This window comes from Rousettus aegyptiacus, unplaced genomic scaffold (assembly GCF_014176215.1).
Source record: "Rousettus aegyptiacus isolate mRouAeg1 unplaced genomic scaffold, mRouAeg1.p scaffold_m13_p_13, whole genome shotgun sequence".
Classification (NCBI taxonomy): domain Eukaryota; kingdom Metazoa; phylum Chordata; class Mammalia; order Chiroptera; family Pteropodidae; genus Rousettus; species Rousettus aegyptiacus.
In genome coordinates, this window is record NW_023416288.1 from 63,536,804 (window position 1) to 63,563,448 (window position 26,645).

Consider the following 26,645-nt stretch of genomic DNA (forward strand, 5'->3'; position numbering starts at 1 on the left):
TGTGTGGCCTGTTAGGGACCGGGCCCTACAGCAGGAGGCAAGCAGCAAGCGAGTGAAGCTTTGTCTGTATTTGTAGCCGCTCCCCAGATCCCTATCACCACCTCAGCTCCACCTCAGATCATCGGGCATTAGAGTCTCATAGGAGCACCGGTCCCTGGTGCCAAAAAGGCTGGAGACTGTGGCCATAGGCAACCTGAATCTTGAATCTGGACTAGCCTTTCCGTAGATTTTCCTGGAGCCTGTAGGTACACATAGCTTACCCTATACCCTCATGACCCTAGCCTTCAACACAGACCCCTGCACCACCTGAAGAAGCAGCCAAACACTGATCAGGACCAATTATCAGCATCCATTTCTCATCACATAATTCTTAGTCTAGGAATCCTGAGCTAGGCTTCTTTGGAAGACCCAGAACCCCTACTACCGCCATGACTGGCAAGGACAGACTCATAATCTTGTTGCTGTTTAAAAGAAACAGCTTCCCAAGGAACTCAATGGTCAGAAACAAACTTAGAAGCTCGTATTCTAGGTCCTTGTTTTTAATCAACAAGATGACAGCTGTGGCATAAGAATAAGAATAAGAGCCCAGGTACCCTAAGCTGGGAGAACAGAATATATAAAATCCTTGAGGCTAGCATGGTTGGTTCTGCTCATGAAGAAGGCTTAGTGGGAGTGCAGGGTGGTGAAGCCATAATGATAATTGGGGCTTCGACGACAGAAGGCCATAAATGCCTTATTCTGAAGGCAATGGAATCCCTGAGAAGTTACAGGCAGGTGCATGACTGAACAGATGCACATTTTAGAAAAGGTCTCTCTGGGATATGGAAGACAGACCAGAAGAGTCATGAGAACAGAGGTAGGAAGACTCATTAGGAGCTGAGATCTTGTCTGGGAAGAAAGATTAGAATAAACAGATTCTAGCAACATTATGGATACTGATAACATTCTCAGGAAATAGGGTGAATGTTGGTTCCTAAAAGGCTCGGCCTCATAAGTTCAAAAGGAACACTAAAATTTCTGCTCAACCTCTAATTCCAAGGGCCAGTCTCAAGGGCAATATAATAACAGAGCTCAGCCTGTCTTTTATCCAGCTCTCTTCTCCGTTCGGTTTTCTATTTTTAATCTCCTTTAAATTTACCAGTCCTATATTTTAAGGGCAGAGAAACAGGCAAGTTAATCCAAGTTCCCAAGGGCTCTTGCATAAGATTTACAGATCAAACTAGGTCTTTCCTGGCCCTCAGAGTGGGCAGGGAATAGGTTGAGAACACAATAAGAGTTCCATGTACATGTTGGAGACTGTTTGGATGATGGAAGTATACGTGATTATTCATTTTTAATTTTTCCATTTCTCCATCTTTAGTAACTAGATATTTCTTTAAAAGAAAACAAGACCAAAAAAAAAAAAAAAAAAAAAAAAAACAAACCCAGAGAAAAAGAAACCATTCAAATTGTTTTTTAAAAAACGAATTTACACAGCTTAAAATAAAAGTAAGAGAGGTCATGTCAGGGAGCAGGCCACCTGAGGAGAGCTTATTAGAAGCCGCGTTTTCCTCTCTCCTGTTTTAAATCATAGATAAATTTCCGCCAGTCTCCCTTGTATGTATAATTATGTGCCGCCCTTCCCCATCCTGCTGGTCGGGGGTGAAATGGAATCCCACACTGACGGCCCCAGTGCCCAGACAGGATGAGTTACGGGTGTGCTCTCATCCCTCTCTCAAGATAAGGTGCACCTCTCCAGGGGAGACGCGGGCAGATATATATCAGCGCCCTAACCAACAGAGATAAATGTCATAACTCCGGCCCACGCCCATAAATATACGGTGGCAGGAACGACCTTACACAGCCCACTGTGCCCAGAAGAGGCAGGATTTAGTGGGCCTCCTTACTTACTCATGTGCTGAAAAGCACTTTTAGGAAGATGTTAAATAGGCACATTACGCAAGCTCATGGACCCAAAATAAACGAGGCATTCTCGTTATGTGGACGTCGCCCACAGAGAGGCTGAGTGTGCCCTGCTCGAAAAGAGAGGAAGAACTTCACAGAGCCACCACTCTGGAGCCAGCGTCCCTCAAGCCAGTGCCAGCTGTGGTGGCAGGAGGGCAGGGGAGATTCCTGATCGGCACGATCTCACCGCAGATTCTAGGGGTGCTCGTCCTGAACAAGAGCACATGCTACCTCTTCTCTTCCCCTGCTGCCTCTCACCTCCTAGAGAGTTATGATTCCTTGAGTGTAACCTGTGGGCTCCTTCTTGGTGCAACTCCCTTTAACCACCTCTCATCATCTGCCCTGCCTTTAAGTCCAGGCCATTGATTCGGCTTTTCATACAAAGCTCTGCTCCTAAACAAGCAATAGGCTCATCTCTCCAAATCGATGAAGCTCTCTGGCTCCCCGGAGAGGGATATATTAAGTATCAACCATGTGTATTATTTTACAATATAATTATTCTGGTGATTAATCCATAAGAAGTACAGCTCTTCAGATCTTAAATTCTGCCAACACAAACACACAGCCCTTGGGGTGTGGTCATATGGATGTAGACTGAGTTTCCAGGGGAAGAGAGATAAAGCTGAAGACCTAAGAGATTTAAGGGTGAGATGACCCTCCCCCAAGTCTCTCTCGACCCCTTGTTTTCTTGGGACCAGCAGAACCATTGTTTGATCATGGAAAATCAAGAAATGAAGCAGAAATGCGGGCGTGACTGACAATCTCGAGCAGGTAATCCCAATGGCTCCTGCTCTCATGAGGCTCATGTGGTGCATTTGGGGAGCGAAGACACTCACCTCTCTCCACACATCAGGTCTTCAGTACTGCAGCCTCACACAAAACCCGTTAGCTCCACTGAGGTGGGCTTTTGTCTTGTTCACAGCCATGTCCCCAGAACAGTGTACATTCAATAAATAATTGCCAAAGGGAGGGAGGGAGAGAAGATGGCTTCTGCCAGACTCACTCCATTGAGAAGCACTCAGCTACCTGCCCTCAGTGCTTTCTCATCGGCATCAACCAACCAACACTCTTTGCCCATAATACCAAGAGGCACATACAAGATAGTAAATATTTAAAAGTCAATTCAATTTCACAAACCTAATTGTCAAGTTTTACACACTGCCTTACAATAATTTAATTAAAAAATAAGTAGCAACATCTACTGCTTACATTCTATTTTCCCTCCCCTCCCCTCCCCTGTACGGTGGAGGAGGAACAGCGAAAAGGCTGAGAGCGGCAGCGGGAGACCGCGGAGAAGGAAGTGATAACTGCCAAATTGGATAAGCAGCGTCTGAATGAATGAAAATTTACAAGACTCGTCTTCCCATAGCTTCGAATCTAAGTGGAAAAGATTCATTGATGATAGGAGAACAAAATATTATTTGATTCAAAATGTTTAAAACTTTTCCTTGATATTTTAGTTACTGTCCCAAGGAGTACCATCGTGACAATATGTAAAGGGCAGGTTGAGAGCATTAAGAGAGATTAAACGGATAATCCGTGTGAAAGCACCGAGCAGAGACACTGGTTCACAAGCCCCACAGAAGGAATATTAGTCTCCTGCCTGCCATCCTTTCCTGTTAGAGGGAACGGAGAGAGAAATTAGGGGCAGGGGACAAAAAGTAACCGGGATAAATAAAGATGAAGTGCGACTGAAACTACAAAAGGCTGGAAGAGGAATTGCTGAGCGAGAAAAGTGTGTGGTTGGTAAAGCTGGATGGAGGGAGAAAAAAATTCAAAGAGAGGGGAGAGGGTATTCTGGCACAGGGCCCTCTGTCCCCATTAGCATATCTCAGTGGCTTGGGGGTGAGGAAATGTGCGGAGTCAAACACCTTATCCCCGATGCTTTTTATTCTTTTTACTGTATGCTTTTCTTACTTGTGTTACCATCACCCATACTAAGGAAAAAAGGTCAAGATTATATCGATAAAGATGTTTTACAGGCATCTACATAAATAAAAATGTTCTAATTAATCACTGGCTTCAAAATATTGGGTTTCTGACACTTTCAATTTTGATAAGCAACACCAGAAAAAATCTGGATTATTGTAGGCTGTCATGTCAAACATGAGTTACTAGCATGGAAAGCCAGAGCAAACGGCCATAAAATCTAATGTAGCTGCTTTCCTTGGTGGCTGATGGATCTGCTCAGGAAACTCCAGAGGCTGCTAAGGCCATGAGATCTGAAAAAAAACGAGGAAAGCTAATAGTTCTTAATTTTTAGCCTAGAACTAATAGTCTCCGTGAAGTCTGCTCTCTCTGTTCCTGGGCTTGTTCCATCAATGTGTATCCTTTATGGCTGTAGCCTGGCCTTTGAAAATCAGTGATGATCTCTGTTTATGACAGTCCTAGAGGTAGAATATTCTCTCAAGAGACTCACAGAAATGCATGTTGATGCCATAAATACAGCTACAGAACAAATTTCCATGAATATCTCAGAAACGATATCCAATAGAAACGAAGATCCAGAGCTGCTGCATGATGAACTTGTATACATACGCACGTGAACATGCGTACTTTGTTGCTCCTATTTGCCATCTAAGAAGGCATCGCTCCAGAAGTAGATGAAATTCCCACTTATTCCACATGTATTTATTGAGTGCCTACTATCTGCCAAGGACTGTGCTAAGCACTGGGGATGCAACAGAGACCAGCAAACCAAAGACTCGGGAGCTTAGAGTCTGCTGAAGACGGCCTACATTCAGTAAGAAATAGAAGTGCAAAGTCGGGAACTGTAGAAACTCTGGAAACACATATAACGAAGGGGAACAGCTTACTCTTGTCCAGGGGGTCAAAGCTCCTTGGGAGAAAAAGAGAAGTTGAGAAGCGAAGGATGAACAGAAGCAAGCTACTTTAATGTGGCTAGTGTGGATTTTGCAACATGCAGGCGAAAAAAAGGCCAAATAAGGACTAAGGGATCCTTCTCTGCTAGAGAAAGTAGCCTTTTTGTTTTTTCAGCAACATAAGACAGCACCTAAGACTTGAAAATTATGAAGTTCCCACAGTCCCTACTAAGGAGGGGACCATGCTTTGTGAGAGGCCCTGTGATCTCAGTCAAGTTCTTCATATAACTCAGCCCCAAATTTTCATCTTCCACTTTTAACCACCACATTCTGTCCCAAGCAAATTAGCTTTACTCCCTAGAAAGAGTTCCTTTCCAGGGCAGAATCTCTATTTTAAGAGTCAGTAACCTTATATACATCTGAGATTCAGTCAGCAACTACCATTGCTACTGGAAACACTGCTTGGGTACCTTGCACAGTGGGCTAACTGCCCCACTTTACCATAGCACAGAGAGGACTCGAGTACAAGGATCAAGGTAGGCAACATCTATTACAACTCCACAAGATGTGGCCACAGTGATGCACGAGCCTACGATGCTCCACCAATGGCTCCCCACCTCTCAACAAGCAAGGGCTACACAAGCAGGAGGAAGGCGAACAGAACAGTAAGACCTAGTTCTAGTTCCACGGATGGGACAGAAAACCGAGTACAGAGCTGGTTCAAGTACAGCACTGTCCTAAAATGTCGTAACGCTGAGGACTCCCCAAACGGAACTCAAATCATCAACACTGTGGACTCAAAATGGCCATTTAGGGTTTTGCTTGTCGCTAGCTAAAACATACCTCACAGGGATGATTTGCTGATCACACAGCGACACCATTTCACCCCCACTTTATTGATGGAGAAAGAGTTTCACATATCTAGCAAATGGGAGAACCTTACGTCAGACTAGATGGGAACAGGCTCTAAAACCTTCTCTCTTAGCCACTAAGGCTTTGTGTGTGTGTGTACTAGATATTTTATAATTTTTCAATTCTAGAAAAAAAAGACCAAGGAAGGCAATCGGACTGTTTCCATGCAGAAGAGTGCTCTGCGAGTCGGCAGCACTGACATCACCTGGAGCCTTGTTAGAAATGCAGACTCTCTGGCCCCACTCCAGACCTACCGAACAAGTCTGAGAAGCACCATGGAAGAGCTCACTAGGGGTGAGCAGCTTTTGAGCAACTCCTGGAAGTGCCAGGGACCAAGCCTGTGACTCTAGGGAAACGCCACCACCCACAGCAACAAGTAGCCAGCAGTGTTCTGTTCACACCTGGGTCCTGCTGAGCGCGGGCCGTGTCAAACGTCTGCTCCAATCTGCAAATCAAGAATTTCTAACCCAGCATTCCTTTTTTTTTGTTTGTTTAGAGTGCAGCAACAGGAGAAGGAATGAGGGGGAAGAGGAGGAATAAGTAAACACTCTTCATCATCTATTCAGCATAAAACCAGGCCAGTCAAATGACAAGAAAAAAAAAAAAAGTGATAGAGCACCAAACACAGCTGGCGATTGGCGCTGACAAAGGCCGAGGGAAGCACCTTTTCCTTCTTTAGAGAATCTAACCCCACATTGAACCCAGAGCTGGGGTCAGATCTTGAGCAGGGAAGGAGCTTGGTTTGGAACAGAAATTTCTCAGATGAGTTTAAACAAGTAAAGATGACTATCGAGCTACTTGTGTAAAGAGTTTTTTTTTTCTTCTTAAATTCAAGATTCTACACATAGGCACATGCTACAGATGAGATGCTTTTTTTTTGCTCCCTCTACCCCAGCACCCCTAAATCAATAACAACAAAAGAAACCCAAGTAGTTTTTTTTGTTGTTGTTCTTAAACACTGCTGGGACGGTAATTCAGTTTCAAACATAATAGTTAAAACTGCAAACTTATTTACTCATTGTGTATGCACACCTCATCTCCTTCCAAACATTGTAAGATTAAAATCCACCTCTTCTAAAGTTGGCTCATTAAAGGCAATCTTCCTGCTAAGTATTGAACTTGAACTGCTTTGAGAGCTTGATGAAAATAAAGGTCAAACTGTTTTACCCCCTTAAGGATTCAGGGAAAACAAACTTCCATGAGTGTATGAGGTGGAAGAACTGCACGAGCACTGAGAATTTGCCACTCCAAGTGATTCAAGAGAGAACAGAGTTTCATTTATTTGCCGGCTCCCTGCCTTATTGTCCCTCTCCTTTAAATCTCTTCACATTTGCACTGTTCATGTAAAATGAGTCAGGGACTGCAAGAGTTAAAGTTCTCACAGCAACTGTGAACCATCCCACATGTCAAAAGCAGTATTGGCAATTACTAATTGGGCTGTTGCTAAAGGCGAACCCTTAATATACCTCGTGTGAAGTGGGTGAACAAGCAATCTAACAGAATTTTAAACTTGGGTATTTCTCAACTTAGGTGCTGAAATCTGTACCTTTGAAAAATGGGCATGTGAAGAAGAGAAACAAATTCCAGATAAAGCCAATGCTTAGCACAATGAATTTATAACCCCATCATGAAGAGAACAAGGAATATAAGATAGTTGGGCCATGTAGGGGTCCAGGTCCTACGTGAACATCTGGGAGGCATTTGAGTAAAGGGTGCACCCCAGACAAGCACCTTGCTCCAAAGATGCTGGTAAGACATTCCACACAGCTCGCTGACTTCTCTCTGGTGCTATCCCAGAAGCCCTTGGTCCTCAGCTCATTAGGGCCCTAATTGCTCTTCTGAGAACTAGATCGATGGCATTAGCATTAGCCTTTGGCTAGCTCACCTTTGAGCTCAGGATACTTTAAAACTGCTTCTGTCGTCTAATTAGAATGTTTATCTGATGGACTGAGGGGAAGATGCTGGCTGTCTTCTAAGCTGTCATCTTCTACTCATACAGATCACATAAATGGCAAACCAAAAATTCAATCAACTCTATTTACTGATCACTTGACTTGATTTCAAACTCGAGTCAAAGGGAAGAGTTCATAAGATCATGGCATTTTAAGGCTTGAAAGAATGTCCGCTATCACTTAATAAATTCCAAGGCCACATAGCTAGACCATATACCAGAGTTAACAGTTGCGGGGTAGAGCTTACAAAGCAGAATTAATGAGTCAGAGAAGAAGGGGCAGCCACCTGCGTGAGCCTGGTTAGAGCGCATACATGAGCGAGCAGTAGTCTGGATGAGAAATAAGGTCTTCCAATTTCTAGTCCAGTGAAGTTTCTATTATCAACTGTCCTTTAAAATATTTCAAACTCACCTTTCACCTCTTTTATTTCCCTATAATTAGGCTTCCTATCCCAGCTCTACTAAGCTGAATGTTCCCTGCTGCACTGAAAGGTATAATCTCACTGAAGTCCTCTGTAGGAGCATGGAAAGCAACGGGGGCAAAATGCTTGACTAAGAAGCACAAACACTAATAATGGGTGTCATTATTGTGACAACTCTTGCTATTATAAAATCAAGGCCACTCAACAACAAATGAAAAAACAGAGCCCAGTGAAGCTGAAAGAGACTAAGAAGACAAGTATATACACCAACATGGTATTCGTGCCAGTGAAAATTCAGAAGACATACGATGGAGTGGATGCGGAAGAGTAAATATGATAGGAATGTGCAAAGTTGAAAGAATAAAATCTTTCTTTTAAAATTCTGTGCCATGAAATGTGAGGCAAGCAGTCGGAGCCTTTGAATGAGCTATCACGCTTTTTAGCTGGCACTTTGGGAAGCATCAGCCTTGAGAGTCTGCTCCTCATAGTGTCCTGTAGCTTGCAGCAGGTGAGAATTCAGGTAAATGTGGCGTTCGTCAAGAAATCGCTGAGATTCTCAGAGCGCCTTTAAAAAGCAGAACCCAAACATGCTTGGAGATGTATATGAATGAATCATTTTACTCTAATCTGATCCATTGTATACTGCAATCTGGAAGGAAGTAAGATCATGAAGCCCTGACTGTTTCTAGGGGCCGCATGAAAACCTCAGACGGCAAACGTGCAGAGATCGGGGTGGGCTATAAACTACCTCCCTTAAATGCTACTTCCAGGTTCTCTAGCCGCTGGTGACATCTGTGTCTGACAAAGCCCCAAAGCTGCTATCTTTCGAACCAAAATGATCCACTGGCCTGACACTTGGCCTGAATGCTGAAGGAAGCCCTCGAAAGCAGGAGCTTCCCCGGAGAGACTGGGATGTACGACCGCCACAGCTCACCTTCCAGACCGGGCAGTATCAAGGTTGCTGCCAGGGAACAAGTTTGGCAACAAAATGAAAAAAAAAAAAAAATTTTTTTTAAAGTATATTCTGTATGAAATGGAAAAAATTATTTTATGCCATTTACAGATGTAAGAAGCAGTCTGGCAAAAATCTTCTAATTCTAAAAAATATACTGATAGCAAATGGGGCAATATGTTAATAAATTCAATACATGTAAACAGAAGGTCTTTGAATGATTCTCATAACATTCCTGTGTATTTGAAATTACTCCAAAAGAAAAAGTCATCAGAATTATTTAAAACCACAACTTCTAATGCTTAAATACTGGATCACCTGGGACATTTAGTCGCCATAATCACGACACTGAAAGTTGCATCAGGTGCAACGGTCACAGCAGGGAACTCCAGCCGGTGGTTCCTCAGAAGAACCCCTGTTAACCTACAAAGGTAACATTTCAACACCAGTCTTATGCATTATCCCTCAAAACTCTACTCCTCAAGGTAGTCGGTTTAACTCTTTCAACTTCAAGTTAGAAAGGAGGGTTCCTTGGTGGTCAGCAAATGTTCTGTCCCTCTAACCTGTTCTCAGCTATACTTAAGTATCATCACCAGGACTAAGCAAGTTGCTTGGCCTTTTATTAGTAAAGCAGCTGAATAATTTATAAGGGTCGCACAGGGCCCATTAGAAGTGCCAGAGCAGTAATAACTGGCTTAGGACTTTGCTTATTCAGGGCTGAAGTTTAATTTGTCCATAAATGCCCCAGCTCATAAACCCATCCCACAGGTCTGATAGGCTCTCTCCTTCACGCTCACACGTCCTAGCAATATCCTCATCTTAGATGTGTCACCTGTGGGGTCAAAAACAAACCGAAACACCAAAACAACTAAAATCTCATACCCATGTTACTTAATATAATCCCTAAAGAGGACCACTACCATGTCCCCTTCCTAAGCTTTGCTTTAGGTCATGCCAAAAGAAGGCAGCACCTGGCTGATTCCTAGCCAACAAGAGAGGATCAGTAGATGCAATGAATGAAGGGAAGGCTGGAGAAACAGAAGAGGCTGAGTCCTTTGTAACAGTACAGTCAATGTCGATTTGGGCGTTGCATTCTAAATGACAGCACCTACGCTAAGATCAAGAAAATGTGCTCTGCTGTTTATTTGGCAAGTTCATTATCCTGCCTAAGGCTCAATTTACTTACCTATGAAATGGGGATGGTAACAGTATACACCAACGGGGCTGTGGTAAGGATTAAATGAGCTAATCCATGGCATATGATACTCATTAAATAAAAGCTGTTATTATTATGATTCAGACCTGGAAAAAACTCAAGAGAAACCTAATCCAACCTGCTCACTCTACGAAAAAGATCCAAGGCCCAGAGAGGCGATGTGACTTCGGGGATAGTTCTAAGCTTGAATCCAGTTTGGTGCTCTGTCTGCCAGTTTAGGGCTGCTCTGGCTCTAGCACTTTCTCCATGGGAACAGCGTTGTTCCTTTGTTTTCTGAATTTTAACATAAGGCCAGTGTTAGCCCAGAACCAGTGTTCATTCATTTGCCCAAAAACTATCTAGCGAAAGCTGACTCTGGGTCGGGCACTATTCTAGGCACTGGCTCAGGGGTTCTGCAGTCACAAGAAAGACACGGTATTTTACTTTCGGTTGATTCAAAGAATAAATGAAAAAAGGAAATAAACAAATTAGATAATTTCAGATAGTGGCAAGTGCTATAAAGAAAATTAAAAGGGGACAGGAGACTGCGACAGCGGAGGAGGTTGGAGCTGGGAGAGTGGAAGTCTCTTAACAGGTGGTTGGGTGCCGGTTCCTTTGCAGCACAGTCTCTAGAAAGATGGTGTTGCAACTGGTTTCGGCATGCATACAGCAAAACGCATGACGCATACAGCAATACGCATGACGCATACAGCAATACGCATGCCTACATGCAAGAAGGAGAAATTATACAGAGAGGCATCAGCATCACCCTCTAAAAATTTCGCTCTTGGGCAATCCTATCAGAAATAAACACACTTACGACTAATGACTTTGTCAGGACAGAGCTTTCCTGGGCTTTGGTCTTACCTCCCCGGCTCGTGTGGTGCAGATGGGTGGGTTAAGGCAAAAGGACCCGAGGGTCATGCCGCTCTTTCGGATCCATATCTCTACCCTCTGGAGGCTGGACTCTGAGCCCTTGGCATCTGCACTATGTGCCATGAAATTCCTGCCCCAAGAACCAGTTCAAGGGATCAAAGAGCTATTATTAATGTCTCAGTTTGGGCCAACTGAGGGAGGGAATGGCGGTAGAGGCAGGCCGCTTACCCCTTCATTCAGCCACCCTCCTCCACAATGGGGCCATTGAGCAGGCGCCACAATAGAGGGCTGAGAAGAAAAGGCCGAAGGAAAGCATACAGAGTCCCCTCGCACAGACTCGGTCATTCATCACCATGCAAGTGCCAATATCTGGGAACAGCGATCTCAATTTCTGCAAATCCTCCAACCTGCAACAGCTGCTAGTGACTCCGGTGGGTGGCTCTGCTGCTTACTCCAGCTTCCAAAACCCAGCCGCGGCCCTGAGCCAAGTCGACGTTACTTAGGTTAGAGACACACTGGCTGCAGAGAGCGGCAACAATGGATTCACAGCTTATAGAGCAACGTACAAAGGGCTCCCGTGTATTTCAAAAAGCTCTTCAGATAGCTGGTGAGAGAAGATATCTGCACAGACGCATTCAAGCAGTTTATTCCTAACCCATTTAATTCAAGGTTTCTGTTGGAAGCCAATGACACAGCGGAGGAAGACGCACAGAGCTGCAAGAGGGCTGGATGGCCTGGCAGCTGGGGGGACGCAGTGAACCCCATCTCCTGCTTCTGGAGCACCAGCTCGGCAGGATGAGCAGTGACTGGCAGCCCTTCACCTGGGTAACAGAAGTAATGACAAAAGGAAAGCCAGTCCGTGGGATTCCTCAGCTCTTTCAGGAGATGTTTGTCTCAGCTGCTCCCAATAGCATCATTAGCTAGCATTTACGAACGCAGCTGAGCAAACACTCCAAGTGCCATCTAGATGCCTGCAGCCATACAACCCAAATGCACCTCCATCCGACCCTACACGTGACGTGCGTCTTGCTCTGCCTTACCACGCCAGTCTTCAGGGACCCAATCATCTCCTTCATGCAATCCACGTTTGACTTGTTAGGTATAACTCAGTTTCCGGAGGACAATTTTGCCAGGTTAACAGGCACAGAGACTGAAAGAAGCTAAAGACCAGAAGAGGACACTGAGGCTCAAAGCCTGGATTTGAAGCCTGCTTCTCATGGAAGCCACTAAAGAGCACAGCAAATACCGAGTGTGCCAAATGCAGACCACTTCCATGTCAGAAGAGAACACAGAGGTAGGTAACAAGTCTTTATCAATTCTGTCTTGCCCATCGAATCTTTAGAAGAATTTCCTGAGTGCTTTTGTTCATGGAAAATGAGTTAATGTAGGAACGAAGGTGGAACTATCTCTGATCTCTTAGACACTTAAATGGAAGGACACAGGGTGGCATCTCATTTGGAGTTTTTCCTGAAAAACTCTGAAGTAGCAGATTTCAAAGCAAGAAATTATTATAAGACTAACAGAATCAAAGGAAATATACAGAGCTGCATCAAATGTGATGTAGGATTTGGAACTGTTCAACTGGTAGCATATTGAAAGAAAAAAGGTTCCCGACCCAACACTCAGTTCAACTGGTAAGACCTATCTGCTAAGGTAGTAAGGACGGAGAGCGGGATGTGGCAGGGTTTATGTGAGGCCAGGGTCAGGTCTTCTGTGAGGCATGAAATGGGTCACCACGAGAGTAAGCTGAGAATGCTATTACCATGTCATTTCTTTTATTATTTTATGAAATGCCCTGTGTGGCAATGACATAACTTAATGGGATCAGGTTCTAAACCAGCACATTGTCTATACTTCCTTAGATCATAAGCCTCAAAATACAACTCTTCACATCTTGGTTATTCTAGCAGCTAATGAGGAGAATGAGGACTGCATGGGAGGAGACCTTCGTTGAGAAGGTGGGGCGGGGGCGGATGAAAGTTGTTTATTATCAATTGTAGAATTTTTGCTTGCTTACCTGAATATACATCTACTATTTCCAGTGTGACTTTCCTGGACTTTGCATATTTTAAAGGCAGAATTCACCAAGAGGAAGGGTCTCTGCGACAGGCCTCAGAGATCACAGATAAACAGCACAGTAGTGTGAACACAGTCCTGTCAACCAGAGCTCTGCTTTCTGCCCCGTCTGCTTCCAGAAACCAGCCAAAGACAACCTTATGCGGAGCTGGGCCCGCCAAAGCGGGCATTTCTGACTTGGTTCTTGTGATCTAGGTGCTGAAGTCACCATCTGCTAAGAGGAACAGTTCCCCCAAAAGGACTTAACTACTGGCAACTTGCACTTAAGTAGCCCACCTCTAACCTCTAACCTGGTTTTACACTCTAATCTTTAAGCACGTGCTGTACTGTAGTGCGATCTCAACGTTTCTTGTCAAAAACAAGCTCCTTGAAGGCATATACTTTTTCCCACGCAGTACCAAGAGATAACAGGTATTAATTAATAACCACTGACTAATCAACTGTGAAAAAATAAAGATGTGAGCACGAATACAAGCAAGAACAAGTATCCGTTAACATGTCTTCCCACCAAACTATGGGGGAGAAAGTGCCCTCCTCTCCCATCAAAGCAGACTGCGTACCAGGGCACGCCACGTGATAGGGAAAGATGGTCGCTCTACGTCACATGCCTATTTTGATATGAGGGTTGGTCTGTCATTAGCACTTCCCAATCAGTAGCGCTCACAAATAGGTCTAAACTTGGAAAAGAATAAAAAAAAATCCCCTATCAAACAATGAGAATCAAGAGTAAAAAAAATTAGCAGTTTGCTGAAAAAGAGACTAAAATACATCGGGGCCTGAGAAAAGTTATTTCTGCATTCTCTGCACATACAACATCATTCATGAAGAAGGCAATGGTACAAATATAGCATAAATGGCGTCTGCTCTAGCTGGTAATTTAAAATGCAAATGCTAATGAGCGAACTGGTGTATCAGTGGAGTTAATAACCGCATGCCTAGCACAGGGGCTGCATCCAAAACATAGAGAAGAGACAGACACCATGTTCCAATTTAAAAATAAAAACACCCAAATTAACCCTAGAAAAATCACCAGCAGATGCATAAGCTCAGGAAAAGGAGGCACACCGGGGTAGGCGAATGGAAACTTCTCTGCCCACTGTGGACTAACTAGGTGATTTAAATATCTTCCTACATATTCTGAAGGTAAGCATGGGAGTGACTAGGGTTTATTCAGGAATGCTGTTGGAAAGCATGTGTATAACAAGGAAAAACTATGGGGAATCCTGAACGCTTAAATAGAAAGTTTCTCCAAAGCCCACTTAAAGGCCTATAAGCCAACCTTGCAGGGAGCTGTATGTCCAGAAATCAGAGGCCACTGAAGAGAGATGTAGATCTCATTTATTTGATCACAGGCGAAGAGTGATTAAAACAACAACAACAACAACAACAACAACAACAACAAAACCCATACCTACAAGGTCTGGATTAAGTGGGTCATCTAAAAAAATAACGTTAAAAAGCTCTAACGATGGAAAAACATGATAGAATGTGGTCACGTCTCAGATGACTTCCAAATATGGAAGGAACTTCTGTGAACTGTTCTTGCTCCTACGAGGTCTGTGGCTGGCGGCCTTGTATCAGAACCTGGGAGCAACCCCAGGGCACTGAGGCCGGGAGCACCAACTCCGGCTTCCTCAGAGGCTCTTGCACGTGGGGGCGTGAGGAAGCGCATTCTGTGGCCAGTGGCCCTACCGCTTCCTTGAGTGAAAACCCACGGTACCCCGCCAGGGGCAACAGGAGGGCATGCTTGGGCTGGCTGCCCACACTGGATAGCCAGTGTGTTCTATTTCCCACATCAGTGCCAGCCTTTCAAAATTTATTTAAAAAGCCAGGAAGAGATTGGCAAATCTAGCCCATCAGTTTGGGGGAAGCCTCGGGAAAACTTTGAAAATCCAAGGTGAGCAAAGACCAGGGGTGTGGGGCAAAGATACTTTTTCAATGATGGGGGAATTTTTTTTTTTTTTTTAAATCCAGTCATATCTTTTTGAAAGCAGGATGTGAGAATAGTTCCCATAGCAACCAAGATTAAGTCTTATAGGCAGTGTGCACTGTTCACCCCAGGGCTATCCATTACCTGATTTCAAAGCATTTCTCTTTAATTTCAAATTACCACCCCATTTACACTCCCTCTCCTGCATCCAGGTCCTGCCAGCTTCTACTATTAGGATGGTCAAACTGACACCCCCACAGGGCAGAGACAGTGGAGAGCAGCCCATCCTGGATGATGCTGCCTGCCACCACTACTACTAAATGGTTGCTGGGAAATGCCAATAGGTTGACAAGATGGCGCTGAAAAATCAGAAAGCCACAAGAACCGGATTAGAAGGGAAACATCTGGGCGTAGCCAGAGATAGGTGCTGGTACTGGAAACACTCCAGCAGAGAGTAGCCGTCAGATTACTGTGAGCTTCCCATCCCTTCCCCCCATGCCCACCAGGCGGAAGGCAGCCTAGATAAGAATCTGTAAATGACTCAGAAAGAACCTTGAAGTAGGAGGGGAGGAGAAGGAAAGGAAAAGGAACCCTGGGAAAACCCAGGGTTGTCCAACCTTCTGAACCACACTCTACTGGGTTTCATTAGCTCTGCATAGAATAGGCCTGATCCCTATCCAGGATGGTTTTCCCTCATCTCATTTACATTATAGCTCTAAAGGAGCAAGAGTAAAAGGCAATAGTAAAAGGCAGGGAGATGATTCTTCTCACTTGCCTTTGACCTATCCATCCAGAGGCAATCAATGGGCCTATCGTGCATGTAACAGCTGAAGATAAATCAAATTTTTTCTTTTGGCAAAGAAAACCCAACTGAGATGGTGAGAGCTGAACATCCCAATTAGGAGGGTGGACTGTCCTCAGACTTTCTCGGACAGAAGGTGGTGCCACCACTAGGACTATCTCCCACTCAGTTGCAGGAATATCTAGACAGGCAAGCACAGAACTGCCGCGTGGACCTTGCTGTCTCCCTCGCGCCTGCATCCCAGCATCACACCAAGATAGGCAAGCTGGTCTAATGGAAATAATTAACAAGGAAGCAGGAGAGCAAGAATTTATCGTTAAGTGTTCTAGCGCCAAGGTCCGTGACTGCCATTAAACCATGCCGAACGAATCTTATTTTTATTGATGTCTTTATTTATTACTCTGTCTCAATCAGAGAAATATTTGAAATGGCTATTGAACATCAAATCTCTGCCTCTTTTACCCCCAAATCCTCCACTATATCTTAGATGTCTCCTCTGAGTCCTACTACTAGTTCTACTGGCACTGGGGTCTCTTACCATCCTGGTCACTCTCCTCTGAACCTTCTGAAGTCTGCTGATGCCCTTCCTAAAAGGGTGGTCCTCAGAGGAAATACTGTCCCACGGGTCTGCTCTCCAGATCCTGCCCTTCTGGCTATGGACCAGGACTGCCTCAGTCTTTGTGACAGTATCACAATACTTATTATCATTTTGTAAAACTCTGAGTTGTTTTCATTTGTATGGTATTTAAGGCATGTTTCTCCTACTCTTGCCTGTCTTAAAAATGTATGTTTTTCTTCATGTCTATACATTCTTTACTTCAGTAGCCGTAACTACTTTGCCGGAAGGCTGGAACTCTAACATATTTTTATATTCCTAGAATAGTGCCCAGTGGAAATAAAATCAATAGCCATGTGACTGAATGACACATAAGCATGATGAGGCTCATTCTGGGGATGATTTGTGATCTAAAGATGGGACATAATCAGGCCACAATGGCAGGCCTTCGCTTTCATCCACGTGACCAGCGGGCGATGGCATGGTAGGCCTACAGACCGGGATCTGAGGGCAGGGCACTGGACACTCAATGACAGGAGAGCTGAGGAGATGACGGGCCCATACAGAAACAGAAAGAAAAATGACTGATGAGTACATTCACTTCTGTTAGGCCATTCTTCCTGTGAACTAATGACATAGGCTAAGTTGTTTTGCCTCAGACAAATTACACCCAGAGCCTGCCAGAAGAAAATGTTCCAGATCTTCTTAGATCTTCAAATGCCATCTCCCTTGGGACGTCTTCTCTATTCCCCAATTAATTGTTCTTTCCTCTGTACTCTCATGATGGTGCATATACTTTTCATAACTCCTTTTTATTTTTCCTTGTTCAAGTTTTTCATATGGCTGTCAACACCAGACTAAAAGCTATTCAAGAAAGAAACTATCTTATTAATTTATGTATCATCCATCATCTATCAAAGACTGCCTTTCTTTTTTGGCTTCCAAAAAATTTTGGCTTCATTTTAAAAGGCTCCCCGAACCTGTTTATTGTGCTAATGCCTACAAATGATGCTCCAGGATCTCCTGACAAAAACATAATTTGGATAATTCAGATAACAATATCTTTAACACGGAAGAGCTAGAACAGCCCCAGAAAAGTCTCACGTCAAGCTGCTGCCCATTTCCGGTAATGGGACCCAAATGAAAATAAGTAGGTGGTGGAGACAGACTCAAACCGGGAAGTCCCAGGAGAAAGAATACCCCACTTTACAAATATCCATTAAGCTGCAATTCAATTAAAGCACCTGAAAGGAATTCATAAGCATCAGCAGACCCTGTAATTGCTTAATTAAGGATAGAAGCCCAGCAAACACAACCACAATAACAGCCTGATTCATTAGCACCTCTGCGATAGCAGAATGGGATCTCTCACTTAAATATGCATTGGCTTTAATTATGTAATTTGGTTAGGCGCTGGTGATCAATGGGGATCCACCATTCCTGGGGCCAGGAGATGAGGAGGATATTCCTGTTCGCCTTCCCTCTCCTCCATCATTAGAAGTTTTTGCCCTACTGAAATAGGCGGCTAATATTTCTATTAGGAGTGGCTAGAGAAGACACAGTAAAGAGAAAGAGGAAGCAAAGTATTTTGTTCGAAGGTATTCAGGGTGGAAGGACACATGGCCAAAACTTTAGTTCACCCTGCATGTACCTATCGCCACCATTCATCAAATCCCAGACACCGAGAACCTCATCTCATCGCCTCCCTTGTCGCACTGCAGCTCCAGAGAGGAGCTAGGATCAAAGGGAGAGAAAAAAGTATTGGAAAATGCCAAAGGGCAAAGAGAAGTCTCATTTTCTAGTTTTGTTTCATATGACTAGGTAACTGGTTAATTATAAGTCACCTGCTGTGATGCACATGAACACCCCTGCCAGGTGGCTGCTGCCTTCTTGGCTGGTTTGTACAAAGGCTTCACCTAAGATGACTGACATCCGCAATTCCTCACACGTATTGCTGCCCCACCTTTATAACATGGAAATGCAAATGGGGTGGGCCCACTCAGTGATTTAGCAGAAGACTCCACGTATCTGACATAAAAACTCCTTAGATTGTTTTGCCTTGAAACCTCGAATTATTCTCTTCCATTTCAGGCATTTGGTCTATAGGTACGAACTTGATACCTGCTATGCTTAGCCAACAGGCCAACTTCCTGAACTGTGCCCTCAGCATGACCCAGATACTCCAGATCTAACAAAGTAATTCAAAATAAGGAAATGTAACAGAAAGGTCATAACAATAAGACACGCTCCATGCTGCTGGTGCTACTAAATAAAAATGTGAATCAAGAGCCAAGCCATTTGCCAATATGTGCCTCAGTATCCCTTTAGACAAGAAACTAAGTAAAATGTGACACATTTGGCAAATGGAAGTAAACCAAAATAGAGATTGCTGGTAAACTGTTATTGTTCTAATGGAAGGAAATGTATGGGGCTCGCTAATTGCTAGATGAGGAAAAAGGATGCTTTTAAACAAAGGCGTGCTGCCTGGGGATCCTGGCTTCCCATTAACTCGGGACAGGAACTGAATGATTGCCTCCAAGGAGTACGCAGAGGAGGAGGCCACAGCAGCAGGCGGAGAGACCTTGAACTGTCTCAGTTCTGATGGTGTAAGGTCACCTGCTCGCCGACCAAACCCAAGCCAGGTGCTCAAAGGACTAAAGGGCAAGAGCCTTCAGGAGGCGCTGACCTGTTAGCTACAGCTGACGCTGCCCAGCCCCACCTGCTATCCCATCTGACCAAGCCATAGTTCCACATACAGGGGTGCAGGAACCGTGACAGAGAGGCCAGCTGGCTTGGGCCAAATGCCACTCCCTATCAAGCTGTGGGGCCGTCTGCCCAAAAAAGGCTGCATAAAAATGGAAAGTGTCCACTCCACATTGAAGTCCAGAGGGCTCTCCAAAAGGCTGGGATCAATGACAGCAGCACATATGGGACTGTTGAACAATTATCTTGACTTTCCCCTTGAGAGTCACAACTCCAACTCCCTCCTGGCTGCAGAGACATCATTTCTAGGAGAATGGCATTTTTCCACGGTGTGGAGAGCAGTCCGGAGAGAGCTGCAAAGCTGTGCCATGAGGACCACTGCCCAGGTGAATAGCATGCCTGTCTCCACTCACTCTCAGCTTGGCGGGTGGTCTCAGAGGACCAGGGGCCCCTTTTCTAAGGACTCTCCCTCCACCCACATTCTCTGTCCATCTCATGCACTCCATCTCTTCTAAGCCACTGCTCTTAATCATTTCCATACATGCTTTCTTAGTTCCTCCTCAGAAATCAGACCAGTAACTCTCATGTTCCTCTGGTATTTTCACTCCATCTTTTTTATATTCTCATTTGCCAAGAAGATTTTGTTGAGTTTTACATTCTGTAATTGGTATTCTGAAAACAATAGACATATTGAATAGCTTTCCCAACTACACATGCTACATTCTGTTCCAATCTTAAGAATTAGTTATAAAAGTACTCAAATGCTGACATCCTTAAAATGTTACCTTGACCCTTTCTTTAGCTTTCATTTTGCTGCACTGTTTCCAGCCTCTGTTAGATTTTTTGTGAAGAATAGTCTATTTTTAATTCTGTTCCTTATTTCCCAATTTTCCCCCAATTGCCTGTAATCTGCCTTCAGGCTGAATCGACTCTGATGAAACTACACTGACAAAGGTCATCTGTGACTTACTAATTGATAGGAAAATCCTTCATAGTTTTTACCTACTTGATCTTTTAGGCAAAATCTCACACTGCTAACGCCTTGGAATTCTAACTTCCCTTGGCTTCTAGAAGACTACTGCCTTTGGGTTCTTCTCCTAATCCTCTGACCATGTTTTTCCTGCCCATGTATGAATACTTAGCCTACTCTTCACAGACTGGAATTTTCCAGGGTGCTTATTAGTCCTCAACTGGTCCTCTAGGCACTGAAATGGTTTTAACTGTTGTCTATATGCTGACGGTTCCTCCACCTGAAGAATTTGCCTAGGTCTTTCTGCCGACCTGAACATTCAATCCTATGGATACCTCAAATATTACATGTCTGACACCAAACCGACGATCTGTTCCGAAAGCCTAATTTTACTTTTCTGTTGCCCCTGAACATGACAACCTGCCCAATCACTCAAGCCTTTGGTGCTTTATCTCCTACACTCAATATCATCTCCATCCCTGACCAAAACATCCAGTCATTCCCTGAATTATCAAGTTTTCCTCCTAAATACTTTTCAAATATCTTCTCCATTGCCAGATTTCAGGCCTCTAGTCCTCTTGCCTCTTCACTGCTCTCCCAGCCCCCAGCCTCATATAGTCCAACGTATCCACCAAAATAAACTTTCTTAACCCAAGAAAGACCAGCTTCTGTCTGCGTTTCCAACTTTATCCCAACACCCCTCTCCTCACTAGATTTGACACACTCAAGGTTCCTGGTTGCCTGGACACATCAGGATATAACACACCTCACACCTTCGTACATGCTGTTACCTCTACCTACAACATTCCTCTCTACCTTGTCCTCTCCCCTCCCCTCCCCCAACACTGTAAACTCATATTTGTCCTTCAAAGCACAGACAGCTCAGATGTCAGCTCCTCAAGAGGCATTTCCTGATCCCCAACTAAGTAACTGATCATTTCGTCCTTTGTGCTACTTCTGTGCCTTGTAAATAATTCTATTATTTCACCTAGTGCCCAACACTGCAGTTCGTTTACACGTCTGCCTTCCCTCTAGAGCTTCTCGAGACTCAGGACGTGGTCTGACCAGGATGATGTTCTCTGCTCCAAGTCTCAAAAGGAAAAGCCAACAACCTTCATTTCAGTCCAGAGGAGATGAGAACAGCTCCTTTTCATAATTTATTTCCATCAATAGATAACTATGGCTCTCCCATGGAGACTCTGACCCGTGCGTGCACACACTGCACAGTCTTGTATGGCCACTGCATACGAGAGTGAAGGAAAGCTCCAGTTATGAATCCACTAAGTTTTTGTGAGGGGAAGGGGAAGGAAATATATGTATTGATGGCCCACTCGATGGCAGGCTTGTTCTGAACCCTTTTCTCAACTCATTAAACTCTCACAGCCTCCCTGAGAGGTATGATACTCTCTCCAGTAAACCCATGTGTAAACTGAGGCTTAAAGGGGGTAAATAATCTCCCTGCCTGTGCGGCACAGAACCATGATTCAAACCGAGGTCTGCTTTCTCCTATGACTTTTCAAAGTCCTGTATCTTTGCCAAGTTTCTAAAGAAACTGGAAGATACATAATGTAACCACATACAGTATGGCAGGAGAAAAATGTAAAAGCTTATATTTTTATCATGTATTTGCTTCGGTAATCTATCTTTCAGAATGCACGTTAACTCAGGAAATGCCTTGTGAATTGCTAAGCTTAGAATAATGCCAAGTAGACAGAAGAACTGGCGGATGCAGAGTCGAGCGATCAGACTGGCTGTGTTTAAGCGCGGAACAACCAGAGGGCTTCTGCGGGAAAACTCAGCCAAGACAGGTCCACGGCTCCCAGCCGGCTCCATTCAGGTAGCTTTGGGTTTAGCAGCCAGAACTACAGTGTTTTCTTTCTCCTATAGATCTGTGGCCAAGTTTCCCAGAAAGAATAATAATACTGTTTCTCTTTCACACCTCTGGAATAAAGCTCTACACTGTCAAAAAGATGCCTTTGTTTTGCAGGTTTAGAGCAAAGGATGAAACAAATACACACCTCAGACGCTGCAACAACTAGAATTCACTGCTAAGGTACTTTTCCGCTATGGAAATTTTAAGAAAAGGGCAAAATGGCTGCACAAAGGGACTCTCCCACACACTGCTACGCCACCCCTTCATTTACTGCAATTCTCATGCGCAGAAACACGGTGTGGGTTTGTCGCGGCCCTTCTCTCCTACAGCTGCGCCTGAGCTTCATGTTGGGCTTCAAGCGGTCCCTTCAGAAGGGCCACAGAGCTGCGTAGTGACCATTAACTTAAAGAGTGTGTGAGTGGGCCTCAACCAGAAGTGACGGCCCGCAGTGGCAGTGAGCGTCACGGTCATGTGTTCAGGGAGTGTTTTATCTCACATAATAACCTGTTTAGTTGGCCTGAGGGAGACCCTTATCCAGAGAAGAAACTATCAGTGCCTTCCAGGGGGAGGTGGAGGCAATCTTGCAGGGACAACACGGCTCCCGTTTCTCTTCACCCCTGGCAGAGTCTATTCAAGAATCCAAGAGAAGAGGCGCTGAGGCGACAGGACAGACTCCGCGAAGGCAGCGTGCCCTGGGAGAGTGCACGGGATGTGTGCTTTGTGAGCGAGTGACTATTTGTGTGTAAGGGAGTTGGGTGCAGGGGGTCGAAGTAAAATGACACTTTCTCCCAAAGACCACCGTTTCTGTGAAGTCCTGACCGGAAATAATTAACTACTATTTGTCAATAGGGAAGAAATGAAGCAATTTGTTCCTTGAATATATAAAAACTGCTCAAAGAGCACAATTCATTCATAGTCTTACTGGCTTGTGAAATCTTAAGCTACTAGAAAGGATAGGATAAGAAATATGTACATTAAGCCAATGAAGAAAGGAAGGCTTGACCTAGCATGCCAACCTTAGTGCAGCAGATTAATACTATATAGATGCAGGAGCCTGCGAAGGTCATGTCATGTCTGGGGTTTCATATAGGATTTGGATCCTAATGACATTTGAAAAACAATGAAAGGGAGACAAACAGCACTGTGTGGGGAACTACGAGGGCAGAGTGTCTCAGCTCCTCTGAGGCCTGCCCACGACGAGCGCAGCAGGGGTCACCTATCCTGAACAGGAAATGCCAACGGTGAGAATTCCGTCATTAATATTTTTCTATGTCTGGAATCCCCTTACTCGGTCGTGTGAGGATATGTGCGGTCTTTTAAGCAACTCTACTCCTACGTCCTGTGAGTGGTGGAAATAAGAAGCAGGGAAGAGGGCCCAGTGTTGGGTCTGCAGTGACAGAGAGACCAAATCTAGAAATTTTATGTTAAAATCTCAATTAGAGATGAAATCACCTAGACGCCCTCCAGCTTCTGTTTGAAACACAGCGGAAAGGAGGGCGCATGACCTCCAGGGAGGACCCCTGAGCTCTGGGAAAAAATTTCAGAGAAACATATAAAACACATAAGACTTACCTGCGAGCAAGAAGGTGATAAGGCAAGTTTCCTTTGGCAAATATAGCTTGAGACGAGAACCACTGAAGACATATTCCACCACAGCTTCAGAACGGCCTGCCCGCTGGAGAAAGGGCAGGAACTGCTTTGCTTTTTGGGTATCCTGGTGGAGAAAAGAAGAATCTTTAGAACGGTAACAGGATTCTGGTAAATGTTTCTTTCTCTGTGGCTTAGGACACGGTCTAACGTACCACAGGAAAGCTAGGCAAATAACTCTATAAAATTGCATTTCTAAAACCATGGCATACACCAGATATCCATGTGACTTCCATAGAAAAAAATATAATTAATCAAAAGTTTCCAGAACATTCTCGGTGACTCTCTGCTTCCCTCTGTTCAGTTACTAAGCAACCAGTGAATATATGTTAGAAAGGTGCTTTGAAATGAGAATTTCACTTCTGTGGGACAGGAAATAAAAGCTCTCCTTCCGTCTAGAGGAAATTGAGAGAAGACCAACACTAACCTTCGATGGAAGTTTATTCAACCTGAGATTTTCATTGGGCGAAAAAAAAAAAAAAAAAAAGTGACCGCCAGCCTGCATGATATAGCCCCTAGAGCCCTTTCCCAGGAAACCCAAAGTAGTTCATCTTCCATCTTCAATAGGTATGTAGATTCAGAGCTCACAGTTTCTTAAGGAGAAGAACATAACCTTCAGGCACTAGCACAGCAAGTCCTGCTCTGTGAGCTTTACGGGACGAGCCAGGACGGCTCAGCGCTCCTATCCCCAGTTTGGGAGATCTGTAACAGCAGGACGTGCTCCACAGGGACCAATCCCACATCACGTCAGCATGAAAAATTACGGAAACAACAAAAACATACAAAATTGCATAGCATTTTTAAAACTTCTTTTCGCGCATCCACAAAAGGGCATGCCTTCTACCTCAAGGGTATCAAAATCATGGACATTTCAAACCTCAGAGCTCTAAGCTACAGAGCGGCTAAGACAGCCTTCAAATCCTTTCAGTCCATCAAGCTACTTAAACAGATAATAGAGTAAGCAAGCATCAAAACATCACATTGCATGTGCTGGGGGAATAGTCACTGGATGTCAGAATTTCCAAGGTTTTCAGCCCAGCCAGCAGAACTGTCAGCTTCCTCAGAGGGCAGCAAGCTCTGCACACCTTCCTGATGCCTGCAACACAAGCACTCCACCAAGCTCCTCCTTGCTAACTCTGCTCCTAGCAACTGAACTATTGTATCTAAATTAATGCACATTAGATAATGAAAATTTAACAAGCCATCAAGTATTTGAGAGTTCTCACAGGAGCCAAAGGGGCTCCGCTCATTCAGAAGCAGTGAGGTAGGCTGGGATGAAAACAATATTTATAGTAATGAGAGTAATCCTTCTCTTCAAACAGGTTCTTGGAGAAAAGGAGAGACAGTCATCTGTTCTCTGTGTCTCTAATGGAACACTGGTAAAAGGTAATGGCACAATGAGCTGTCGTGGGTTGGAAACTCCCCCCGATGAACACTTAAGCTATTCCACTGTCCACGTACGCTAAGAAAAGGCCTTTCTGGAAGTTGGCCGAAGTCCAGAACAGTAGAGCAAGACAAATGTTCTGTGGGAAAGAAAGTACTACCTGATTAAAATCCTTTTTCCGTACTCGTCTAAATCTGGGACATTATTCATGAGCTGAGCCAGTAAGTCAACAATTATCAAAATGATTATTGCAAATCATGAGGCAACTTAATGTCTCTGAAGAGAAGGCCTTTCCACTTAAGACTGCAGTAATTTATATTTTTCGCAGACTTTTGCTCATCATTATCTTCGGCATATATTTATCTGGAAAAAAGATGCTTACAAGAACAACAAGAGCACACACAAACACAGGTATGCCTTTCATGTTAATAATAAAAGAGAAGTTGAAGCAGACCCTTCCTATTTTGTTAAATGATTACCTAGTTTAGCAAGAGAGATATAGTTGACCCTTTAGTGACATTGGTTTGAATTGCATGGGTCCACTTATATGTGGATTATTTTTCAATAAACACATGCAGTATTACGATTTTCTTAACATTTATTTTCTCTCGCTTACTTTCTTGTAAGAATACAGTATATAATACACATAACACAGAATAAGTGTTAATCAACTGTTTATGTTATTGGTAAGTGTTCTGGTCAACAGTAGGCTATTGGGGAGTCAAAAGTTATACACAGATTTTCGACTGCGCAGGGTGTCGGCACCCCTCACTCTGCATAGTTCAAGGGTCAACTGCGCTTACTCAGGCTGAGATCAAGGAGAAGCAAAGGCACCTTACTCTTAGCCATGTTATTAAAAAACAACGACGACAACAACAACAACAACAACAACAACAACAACAACAGATGTTCCGGATTCCTCCTAAGTCTCAACGCACATCTTAACTGTCCTATCCACAAAAAACATGGAAAGTCAACAAAGAGAATGTGACATGCCATTGATTATGACAAAGATTAGAACTGAAAACCAACTATGACAATTGAAGGCACAAAAGCAAATTTTAAAGGCCTACCAGAATTGGCCATTTTTATTTCCAGAGGCGAAACTGCAAGACAGCACATGGGGTGCCCCCCTCCAAAGGCCTGAAGATGATGACATGCCCATGGACCATGTGTTAAGGGAAAAGATGGAAATTCACTCAAGTTGACAGGTTTTTAGAAATAAAAAATTCTTATAAAGTCAATCGAATGGAATGTATTCACCAAAAGATGTCAGCTCTTTCGAACCTCAGTCAGTGGTCCGTTGTCCCTTGTCATCTCAAATGCTTCCTTCGCTTGGCATGATCCTTTTCAATACAAAACCCTTTGAAACCTTTAATATTTGTTTCAGTGGCTCAAATGAAAAGACTGGTAAGGCCGACTGACAGGTTCCCTCAGGTGATGTAGCCTTAAATCAGCCCCTGCTAATTTAGCTATAGAAATTATTCATGTTAGTTTTGACTGTATCACTATAAAATGGACTAAATGTGGTTAAACAATTTGACTTTCAAAGAGCGGGTGCAAGTATAGTGATGTGCTTTATTCTCTTACACTCACTTCTAAGGTTACAAAAGAGGTAACTAAGAGAAAA

At 44.0% G+C, this 26,645-nt stretch overlaps 1 protein-coding gene across 1 annotated transcript in view; it reads right to left on the reverse strand.

The window, feature by feature from the left end:
* Positions 1 to 26,645, reverse strand: part of SND1 (staphylococcal nuclease and tudor domain containing 1) — a 387,820-nt gene that overhangs the window by 119,425 nt on the left and 241,750 nt on the right. The window contains exon 15 of the mRNA XM_016148646.2: positions 23,557 to 23,698. Coding sequence (XP_016004132.2) covers positions 23,557 to 23,698 — 142 coding nt within the window. The remainder of the gene's footprint in view (positions 1 to 23,556; positions 23,699 to 26,645) is intronic.